Raw genomic sequence first — 11,966 nt, 5'->3', positions numbered from 1 at the left:
AGTGGTTTGCTTCCTTCTTGTTAAGACGGAACCACAGATCGGATCATGTTGTGGTTTACTTCCTGCTTCTTAAGATGGAACCACGGATCGGATATTCTGTTAAAATGGAATCATAGCGAGAATCCTTGCCTGGTTCACTTCTTGTTTGTTAAAATGGAACCACGGAAAGAGTTATCATGCGGATCACCACTTGGTTACTTCCTTGTTCGTTAACGCAGAATCACGGAGTGGCTATTCCATGAACGTTCCTCACTGTGCTGCGTGCTGGAATTTTGAACTCGACGTTATTAATGTAAAAAACTGGTTAACATCTGGATTTTTTTAAAGTTTTAAGAATGGTATTTTGACGTCAGATTTTTTGAACAATGACCGACCCTACATAACTTCGGAACCAGTAAGAGCTTTTAAGTTTACAACATTTAAAGATAATGAACTAAAATAACTTAAACTTAGAACGTAAAAAAGTTGAATGAACTACATTTACAGACGTCTTACGCTTCAGTTAATTCGAGGTTCGTAGACTATGTTTATTTCGTAAGAAAGGGGATTTGTACACGGTTAAAAGAGAAGTCTTTAAAATAAAAGGGGCTATTTTCCTTACGACCCAAAAGAGAAGAGGAGCCTACTCAAATCCACCAGGTGACTATCATGGATCAGCATGATAGTTTTTGTTGTTGTTAAAGTCGACATTCTAAACACTTCCTGTGAGGCCGTGAAACTAGTATAAACTACATCATTGTTATTCAAACATTAATATAACATATAACCAAGTAATTGGTAACTATATCAATTAGTGTATGTTTTTGTAGATTTTAACGTTATTCAGCGATTTGTAATAGAAATATCATGTCGTTAGCACCATGTTCATTCAATCTAACATTTGTTATCTGTTTCAAATACATCACTTTACACCAGTGGTTGGCAAACTGTAGGACCTTTTTTTTAGGGGGGGTCGTCAGGGAAACAGTTCGTCTTTCGTTGTTTTTCTGCATGCTAAGTCCGTCGTAGTCATCACTGTTCCCCCCCCCCCCCCCAGTCGGCACAGCGGTATGTCTGCGGACTTACAACGCTAGAAACCGGGTTTAGAAACCCGTGGTGGGCAGAGCACAAATAGCTCATTATGTAGCTTTGTGCTTAATTACAAACAAACAAATCATCACTGTTTAAATGCGTTGAACGTTTTTTGTTGGTTTTTTTTGGGGGTATAGGGTGTTGCAGGGAAGTACGACCCCCCCCCCCCCCAGTGGCACAGCAGTATGTCTGCGGACTTACAACGCTAGAAACCGGGTTTCGATACCTGTGGTGAGCAGAGCACAGATAGTCCATTGTGTAGCTTTGTACTTAACTACAAACAAACCGAGTGTAGTACTTTACATGGTAGTAACGTTTATACCAGTAAGTTATCGAGGTATTAAACCATCAACTTCTACGTTTTTATTGACCTTCAGATTGTTACCTCAAGAATGTCTTTTGCTCCTGTTTTCTCAAAAAATAACCTTACGCTTATGGTAGTAGTTATCAAGGTAAACTCAAGCATGCGATACATATTTTCATATGCTAACATCCATGTCCAATTGGATTTACGATGATTGGAAGCATCTTAAACAAATGTGTTTCCTGTGTAGACCCAGTTTTTCAAAAAAGTCCACGTAAACTTAAAGGTATTCCTATGGGGACATTCTTAACTTAGTCCATTACATTCGGGGAAAATGTTGACCACTTTCTCCTGGTACCGCCCTACTGTGACTTATTGGTAAGTCTGAAGGCTTCTAGCGCTAAAAGTTCAGGTTTCCACCAGTAATATTCCCTCTAATTTTTTCAATCCATGTGCGGAATAAATTTTTTTCTGTGCGCTACCTTTTTTTTTATGGGCTGGAATAATGAAGTGCGCGGCACTTGATTGGCTGTTGTGCGGCCGCGCAGCTTAGAGGGAACACTAGTTTCGATACTCGCGATGGGCATAGCACAGATAGCCCATTATGTAGCTTTATGCTTAACAGCATTGAACTTGTTCTTTTCAGTCCTTTGGTAATAATCCACCACCCCCCACCATTTCTCAACCTCCAAATCTTGGTGACGTCAGTTTGTGCGAGTAACACTTACAAAATATCTGAATATAGTAATCACAAAGTGAACGGTTAGTGCCCTCATAATTAGATGGAATCTACATATGCTCGTTCTGTGTTGTATTTTAAGCTCAACAGGTGGCAGGTCATTATAAACATCGAATGTATCGTACAGTATGTTAGTATAGAAAAAAAAAGTTAAAGAACTAAGACCGAATCAAACAGGTCTTACTCGTAGCCGGGACACTTAACTATCTGTAAACAAAGATAGTAACAACTTTTATGGGATGCTTGATAAACTAGTCATGATTGAGTGAAATAACACCTTCCTATTCGATGCTTGATAAATCAATCTTATATGCGTGTTCCAATTTATAATATTTTTCTATTGGATGCTGGATAAACTATTATTGTTATAATACCTTCCTATTGGATGCTGGATAAACTAGTATTGTTTATGTGTTTAAGATTATAATACCTTCCTATTGGATGTTGGATAAACTAGTATTGTTTACGTGTTTGAGTTTATAATACCTTCCTATTGGATGTTGGATAAACTTGTATTGTTTACGTGTTTGAGTTTGTAATACCTTCCTATTGGATGTTGGATAAACTAGTATTGTTTACGTGTTTGAGTTTATAACACCTTCCTATTGGATGCTGGATAAACTAGTATTGTTTACGTGTTTAAGATTATAATATCTTCCTGTTGGATGCTGGATAAACTAGTATTGTTTACGTGTTTAAGATTATAATATCTTCCTGTTGGATGCTGGATAAACTAGTATTGTTTACGTGTTTAAGATTATAATACCTTCCTATTGGATGTTGGATAAACTAGTATTGTTTGGGTTTATAACACCTTCCTATTAGATGCTGAATAAACTAGTATTGTTATAATACCTTCCTATTGGATGTTGGATAAACTAGTATTGTTTGAGTTTACAATGTCTTCCTACTGGATATTAAAATAGAATGATGATTAATCAAAGCGTTTCTTTAGTGAAATTAAAACACAACTTAGGTAGCCAGTAAAAATAATCCTAATAGCATTCTTTCTACTTATCTATCGATCTAAATTTCAAATTATAACTTTTAGTTAAATTCCAATTTACTTATAAATGGGCCAGACGTAACCTAGCGATTGTTGGTGAATGCATTATAAAAGTGACAGTCATTCAGTTTAAAGAACTAGAAAAGGCATTTGTGGCACTATGTGATGCTGGCTGATTTGATTGTGATCAGTAGTTCATTATTAGGGACGGCTGTTCCTGAACCATAGGGTTCCCTAACCTGACATTTCAAGTTGATACTTCTAATCCCACTTCTACTTATCGACAGCAGAAGATATCAGTATAAGTTTGTTTATTTATTTGTAATTAAGCACAAAGTTACACAATGCTCTGCCCACCACGGGTATCTAAACCTGGGTTCTAGCGTTGTAAGTCCGCAGAGATACCGCTGTGCCACTGGGGGGGGGGGCATCAGTATAAGTTTAAAATATGGCAAATAAATATGGGGACGACTACGTTAAAAGGACAAGGAGGTGAGTTAGAAATGGTAATTTTTGTAAAATAAGTAATTTAGTAACATATAAATATATACTATAACATGCATATATGATTTAAAATGTAGTCATACTGCGAACTATTTAAAGCCAAATTGAGAACAAGAGAAAAAAAAAAACGAAAAATAAATTAAAAGAATTTTGTTGAGTATATTTTCGGCTGGATGCAAAACCAGCAGTTTTCTCCGTGAAACAACGTATTGTTGCTTGTATACTAGATTATTATGTTGTGCATATGGTGCGTCAAGTCGAAGGTAGCGATGCGTGACCCTTGTTATAAGTAGTGCGATGACATATTACAACAACAACAAAAAAAAAGACTTAGTTTAAAAATAGCCAACTCTTAGACAACACAATACAAGTATGAAATAAGGAGCGTGCTTTTCACCAAACTGCTTTTTTTAAGCTACTACGAAAGATCCTTCTGCTCCGTGCAAACAGAATAGAAAAATCATATCGAGTTGAGATTTTTTTTTTCATGTCCTGGTTAGGACCAGATTAATGGTTTGAATTTGTCCGAGTGCCTGTAGATATACTAAAAACTATGTCAAGATTTGTTTGATATGAGTTGTATTAGTTGAGTATAGGACCACGCAGCTTGTATGAAGACTGGTATGAGTCGTATTAAGGATGCTCCCACACTTGGGATTCTTCCTCCGCACAATATTAAAATATGAGTCACAGAAGCTGTGATTCCTATTATCGTAGTTAATATCCCAATACAAAATATACTTTTGAAAATCAAGAGAATGGCAAAAATCTCGTTCTTAGATGTTCGTGTCTCAAATAACCTGGGTATACTTACTACCGAAGTGTATCAACTGGACTTTATTTACACCTTTTTTCTGGGTATACTTACTACCGAAGTGTATCAACTGGACTTTATTTACACCTTTTTTCTGGGTATACTTACTACCGAAGTGTATCAACTGGACTTTATTTACACCTTTTTTCTGGGTATACTTACTACCGAGTGAAACTTTTAAGGTGTAAATAAAGTCCAGTGGATACACTTCGGTAGTAAGTATACCCAGAAAAAAGGTGTAAATAAAGTCCAGTGGATACACTTCTTTTGTGAAAAGTTATGCTTAAAAAATATCTGGAAATCATCACCTTGTTGAAGCGGAAGTTGGAAACATCGAAAGAAGAAAATATCTCTTGTCGTTTCTAAGTATAGTAATCTCCACTCGTACTGAAAAATGCATTATCCTATCTGTTGTGGTGTTGGATATTTCAAAGAAAACTGTTCCTTTAGTCATACCATATTTATTTCATGCATGATCACAAAAGGAACTTAAGAAAATCACCAAGTTCAGTTAAAATATGTCTGTAAATTTGTTTGTTTGTTTGTTATGAATTTCGCGCAAAGCTGCACGAGGGCTATCTAGTGTAAGGCTAGAGGGAAGACAACTAGTCATCACCAGCCATCGCCAACTCTTGGGCTGCTCTTTAACCAACAAATAGTGGGATTGACCGTTACATTATAACGTCTGAAAGGGCGAACATGTTTGGTGTGACGGGGATTCGAACCCGCAGATTGCAATTCGAGCGCCTTATAACCACCTGGTCATGTCGGGCTCCGTGTCTGTAAAACAGAGTCTACATTAAAAGTGCTCTTCAGCTTTAAAAACATCTTACTGGTGCTATATGAACTCGCATCTCAAGGTGCTGCAGGGGTGCATTAGATCAACCGATTAGAATATAAGGTGGAGCAAAGACTTGATTGGCTAAAGTAAAAAAAAAAAAAAAACTAAAACGACGTGTTTCTTGTTTAGTGTAAAATTATGTATAAAAAAAACCTTTGGGTTAATTAAATTTCCGTAGATAAATTTGACACTCAATATGCGCGATACCCCAATTACTAAACAAGAATATCGTTCTTCAATAGCTGCTCTCCAGTGGGCATTGTGTTAGAAAGCCGTGTCTTGCTCAGTTCGGTTTGTTAATAGACTTCTGTTCAAAGCTATTCGAGGGTTGTCTGCGCTAGCATATCTGATTTTGAAGTGATAGATTAGAGGAAAGGCAGCTAGACAACACCACCCACCATCAACTCTGGGGTTACTCTTTAATCAAAGAATTGTGGGATTGACCGTTACATTATAACTCCTCCACGGCTAAGAGGGCGAGCATATTTGGTGACGGGAGCTTAATTCGGCAACGAACTAGGGCCAAAAATCAGATCATTTGTATAATCAACCAACCAGGGTATGTTACTCACACCTCTTATGGAATCCCCCAGAGGCACAGCGGCATGTCTGCGGACTTGCAACGCTAGAATCCGGGTTTCGATAACCGTGGTGGGCAGAACACAGATAGCACATTGCGTAGCTTTGTGCTTAACTACAAACACACAAGCCTCTTACGGAAAAAGATTTATGGACCCCAAACTGGGTTCGAATAAAATTTCTAGCTAATTTTCAAACATTACGCAAGGGAAGTGACAATTTCTTGTACTGTTTTATGAACATTATAACAAATCTAAAAATAAATGAACACATTAGCTATGTAACTCTGGCCACGTTAACATCGTCGCATATGTGATAATTGGAATACAATAAACAAACCTATAAATTCCATTGCTGTTCAAACGTTGATTATTGTGTTCAATATTTCCATCTTGGGTTGGGAAATAGTAGGTAATTTCATCTACATTCACTATGCGTGCTGTTTATTGCCTGCATGTCACGTGTCTGAAAGACAAGCTGTTAGGCTGTGAGAAAAAAAAATGTCTTTGTATGCTTGTATCCACCAGCTGCTGTAGACTGACATCTTCTGATTGACCTGAATTGTTCACTTGTATTGTACGGCACGAATCAGGTAAAAAAAGACGTAAAACACGCTACTGTTTGTATTTTGCTCTTTATTTTTAAAGTGTATGTCAAGAAGGAATGTTTTCTGAGTAATCACCATAGTTACAGGTAGATAAACAGTTCTGAGTAATCACCATAGTTACAGGTAGATAAACAGTTCTGAGTAATCACCATAGTTACAGGTAGGTAAACCAGTTCTGAGTAATCTCCATAGGATTTAAGGCACGCGGTAACGTAGACAGTTGTACTGTATAGATTCTAAATTAAAATCTGTTTATCTACCTGTAACCATGGAGATTACTCATAACTGGTTTATCTACCTGTAACCATGGAGATTACGAAGAACTTATTTATCTACCTGTAACTATGGAGATCAGTCAGAACTTGTTTATCTACCTATAACTATGGTGATTACTAGGAACTGGTTTATCTACCTGTAACTATGGTGATTACTCAGAACTTATTTACCTACCTGTAACCATGGTGATTACTAAGAACTGGTTTATCTACCTGTAACTATGGTGACTACTCAGAACTTATTTACCTACCTGTAACCATGGAGATTACTAAGAACTGGTTTACCTAATTCTAAATATGGAGATTAGTCAGAACTGGTTTATCTACCTGTAACTGTGATGATTACTCAGAACTGGTTTACGTACTTATAACTATGAGCATTATCGGAATTGGCTTATCCAAGTATAACCATTGAAATTACTAAGAAATAGTTATTCACCTGTAACAATGGATGATATTCGGAACTGATTATCGACCCGTTAATATAGAGATTACCCAGAACAGGTTATCTATCCATAACTACGAAGATTACTCAGAATAATTTATTTTTCCATTATTAGTTCTTAGTGTGTGATCCCCGAAGATTCATGGTTCGCGATTTTTTCTGTAAAAAATGGAATCCACACTTTAGGGCCGTGAATGCGCTGTAAGAGTGAGAGTCACATCCCACTATTCTCCGAGACAAGGTAGCGCAAGAGTTGGTTACGGGTGCGTTTAATAGTTGCCTTCCCTTATCACTTACAAATTAGGGATGGCTGTGAACGGATATCTTTTATCTAATTTTGTGAAAACAATGCAACTAAACTATATCTCGCGTTTGTTGACACACAAGTTCATTAGTACCAAATATTGTTTGCTCTACATATTAACACTGAATGTTTCGTGTACTGACATATTAGTACCAGTTGTCTTCTTGTTTTGAAACATTCATTGTTGTCAGATGTACGTATTTCTGCGTATTAATACTGACCATCATATGTGTACTTTCACGTTAGTTCCAAGTGTCATCATGTTACGACACATTTTGTGTACCTCGTTTCTTGATGTTCTTACAACTTTTTACATTCCTTTTTTTTTCAGCTTCCGGATTTCTGATTTGATCTTTATATTAATTAATGATGTATCCTGTTTGTTCATCTTTTGAATTTCTAGATTAGCCTTTATAATAATCAATGTATTCTGTATGTTCATCTTTTGAATTTGTAGATCAGTCTTTATAATAAATAATGTATCCTGTTTGTTCACTTTTGAATTGTAGATCAGTATTTATAATAAATAATGTATCCTGTTTGTTCATCTTTTGAATTTGTAGATCAGTATTTATAATAAATAATGTATCCTGTTTGTTCACCTTTTAAATTTGTAGATCAGTCTTTATAATAAATAATGTATCCTGTTTGTTCACCTTTTAAATTTGTAGATCAGTCTTTATAATAATCAATGTATTTTGTATGTTCATCTTTTGAATTTGTAGATCAGTCTTTATAGTAAATAATGTATCCTGTTTGTTCACCTTTTAAATTTGTAGATCAGTTTTTATAGTAAATAATGTATCCTGTTTGTTCACCTTTTAAATTTGTAGATCAGTCTTTATAATAAATAATGCATCCTGTTTGTTCATCTTTTGAATTTGTAGGTCAGTATTTATAATAAATAATGTATTCCGCATGTTCACCTTTTAAATTTGTAGATTGTATAGCGTGTAGATTTCACTTGTTCGTCTTCTTGCTGTTTTTGTTAACAATTTCTCTTTGAAGAAACGAATCAAACTGATTAAGTACACTGAGCTCTTAGTTCTGTTTATACTCGTGCTTCTTAATACACAGTTTCTACTACTCACCTTTGCTGTTTTACATGGGAGCTATTTTATTTCGCTCACCATTAATTTGATCTCAGTAACATTCTGAAATTGATATGTCTACAAATTTGATTTTGACGACGAACTTTTAATGTGTGATTTTCTTCAATTCATATTATAATATATTACAACTAGTCAGTGCCTAAGCCTCTCAATCATTATTAGAATGTGTTATCTTATCTCGGCGATAAATAATTGTATAATGTATTTTAGTTCGAGTAAAGCCATTTAATCCACTCCCTTTAAAAACGAGTTTTCACAAACATGAGTATCGCCCCCCCCCCTTTCAACACCCAAACAACCGTTACGTATAAACTAGTATTATTTTCATGATCAAAAGGTCAGTACTTCTTTTGATATTTTTCATGATTTTTATATTTATATTGATGTCTTATGACAAGTATAATTTTATACTTTGTTTTATGATCTTTCACTTGCTATTATGTATACGGATTAGGCAGAAAATTTTAATTATATTTAGAATAATCCGTTGTTATCTGTAAATACGCTTGCAATATAATGGATTTGAGTCTCTTACAAATTTTGTCTTGTGAGCAATCTTGTTTGTGCTGAAAAATTCTATCCCTTTCTATCTGGTGTCAGGCGTGACCCAGTGGTTAGAATACTCAGACTGTAAATCCAAAAGTTCTTAATTCGCGTCCCGTTTCCGCAAGAACGCCCTCTGCTCCTAGGACTATGGCTGCGCTATAAGAGTGAAGGTCAAATCCCAATATTCGGTCAGACTAGAGTAGACCAAAAGGTGGCGGTGGATGCAGTTGACTAGCTGTCTTCCCTCTAGTCTGTCAGTCCAAGATCAGGAAACTCTTGTGTAACTTTGCACGAAAATTTTAAACAAATAAACCTTTCCTAATTTTAAAGATATTGGGATTCCCCAGTGGCTCAACGGTAATACTGAATGCTTATAACGTACAGCACAGATAGCCCATTGTGTAGCTTTGTGCTAAGACAGAAAGAGTTGGGTGAAAAGAAACAAATTTGTCCAACCTACCCAAAAGGACTGAGGGAAACACTACATGCTTCATTAGGATTGTTGTTAACTAAAGTTATTTTAAAGGTACAGGATGGGATGTGACAGCGCACCTTCCCCTTCGTAAAGTTGGCGGTGTTCCATTTCATTTCACATACCTATCTATATATATATGCAAGTTACTGAGGACTAATAATAATTAATTGAATCAAACTAGAAAATAGTCAGTGTTCCGTCCTATTATCAACTTTTGTTACACGCTTCTAGCGCTTTGTTTTCATACCAATTTCCTACTTGTTGATAAAACCCGTTTGTCCTGCAGATATTGAAAACCTTGGCATAATTACATATCTGTTAAAAGTTTTGAAACTTTTTTTTAAATGAACCAGTTAATGTGTTAAACTGACGTTTGATAAAATGACAAAAAAAGAAAAGAAAACGGATGTTAAATTAGAATTATACTTACGATGATTAGTATTAGTCTTATCTGTTTAGTAGCTGTAAATTCCCTCTGTCGTGTCAGGGTATTCATGGAGACAAGGTTGAAAAGGAAATGACTCAACTTTCACGCGGTTCTTAGTTCTTTTTTTTATGATACTATTAAAAAAAAGACATTACAGTACAAATTGCAACGTTAGGCGTCCTTTATGTGACGCCATTTTAGTGTCTACTGACTTACTGACAGATAACACACTACTATATGGTGGTGCGAGTGTTTAAAACAGGTCCCCTTTTGGGGAAATATGTTTGATATCCAAATCAATTGCTTTATAACTTTCTGATCCTTATTGATTTATTTGTCACTGATTCTTCTAATTTATACAGTTCTTTCGGTAACAATTTTGCCAAAATATGAGGTATTATATTTATAATTTTATCCTGTGGCCTGAAAGGCTAATATCATTGGGTTATAGTTCAGACTAGGTTGATCTAGACTGACAGTATACTAATCTTAAGGAAGATAAAAAAGCTAATTACGAAGTAATTTCAATCAGTATTTCTAGAATCACCGGTGTCTGAAGCCTAACTGTCGTCTCTACACCATATTTAGATCTTAATATATACCAGTCTTTCCTTTTAAAATACTGGAACGTAAATCTAAACAGAGTTTATTTGCCATAAACGTAAGCTATAGTCTCATTCGAGTCTATTTTGCTCTTTTACAAGGATAATTTCATCACGCATGCGCATCACTTTATTTTAACAGCAAGAATGAACATAATTTTGCGTGCGTCAGTACAAGTATAACTGTTTAAATGATTTGTTTTGACGTGTTTTCTTTTTCCATTTTAGATCAAACATATTATCAACAGCCATGTAAGTGCCGAAAATACCCCGAAAGGACCATTTTTCTGGAGTAATTGAATCTCGTTAAGGTCACGAACCATGTATTCTCTTCAACTGTGACAAATATTTAAACCACCATTTTAACCCAAAGACATTCAGAGATACACAACTTGGCCATGAATCCAAATGGCCAATCACCAATGTGTCCAGGAGATCCAGGAGCAACTATGATGGGTATGATGACCCATAATCATCATGGCGGAAATCCAATGATACACATGCAATCTCACCCAACACAACTTCCCACGACAACAAATACCGGTGGAGGGCGCTGTTGTGCCGGATGTGGTGGCAAAATAATGGACAGATTCCTGTTACATGCCATGGACAGGTACTGGCACACAGGATGTTTGAAATGCTCTTGTTGCCAAGCGACCCTTGCTGACATCGGCAGCTCTTGCTACACAAAAGCGGGAATGATCCTCTGTAAAAACGATTATATCCGGTGAGAAAGTATTCATTGTTATTTTAGTTTTACAATAATTTTGGTAGTTACTGCTATCAGTCTTGGGGAAACGATATAGGCTTCTATATAGTAATTGTTCGGGCACTTATTATTTTGGTTTGTTTTAAATTTCACGTAAAGCTAGCTACACGAGGGCTATCTGCGCTAGCTGCCCCTAATTTAGCAGTGAAAGACTAGAGGAAAGGCAAGTAGTCATCACCACCCACCGCCAACTAACTCTTGGGCTACTCTTTTACCAACGAATAGTGGGATTGACCGTCACATTATAACGCCCCCACGGCTGAAAGAGCGAGCGTGTTTGGTGGGACGGGGATTCAAACCCGCGACCCTTAGATTACGAGTCAAGCGCACCAAACACCTGGCCATACCGGATGTTTCTAATTTTTGTACGCGTATTCAAACATACTTTGTGGAAATTCCAATCAAGAAGATAATCTATATAAAAAGTTTGAACCCCTTCAAAGAAATAACCAATAAACTTACAAGTAAAGCTTGACATTTCGATTCTTACTTGAAAGGTGAGGAGTCTCAACACGTTTACGGCCTTAATTACCTTGGTAGTCGATA

At 36.1% G+C, this 11,966-nt stretch overlaps 1 protein-coding gene across 1 annotated transcript in view; it reads left to right on the top strand.

Moving 5' to 3' along the window:
- Window positions 1-11,966, top strand: part of LOC106459991 (LIM domain transcription factor LMO4.2-like) — a 58,670-nt gene that overhangs the window by 9,283 nt on the left and 37,421 nt on the right. The window contains exon 2 of the mRNA XM_013919671.2: window positions 10,880-11,378. Coding sequence (XP_013775125.1) covers window positions 11,050-11,378 — 329 coding nt within the window. The 5' untranslated portion in view covers window positions 10,880-11,049. The remainder of the gene's footprint in view (window positions 1-10,879; window positions 11,379-11,966) is intronic.

The sequence above is a fragment of the Limulus polyphemus genome, unplaced genomic scaffold, assembly GCF_000517525.1.
Source record: "Limulus polyphemus unplaced genomic scaffold, Limulus_polyphemus-2.1.2 Scaffold690, whole genome shotgun sequence".
In the NCBI taxonomy this organism is placed as follows: domain Eukaryota; kingdom Metazoa; phylum Arthropoda; class Merostomata; order Xiphosura; family Limulidae; genus Limulus; species Limulus polyphemus.
Note: the sequence above shows the minus strand (reverse complement) of the source record. Positions and strands in the feature narration are given on the sequence as shown.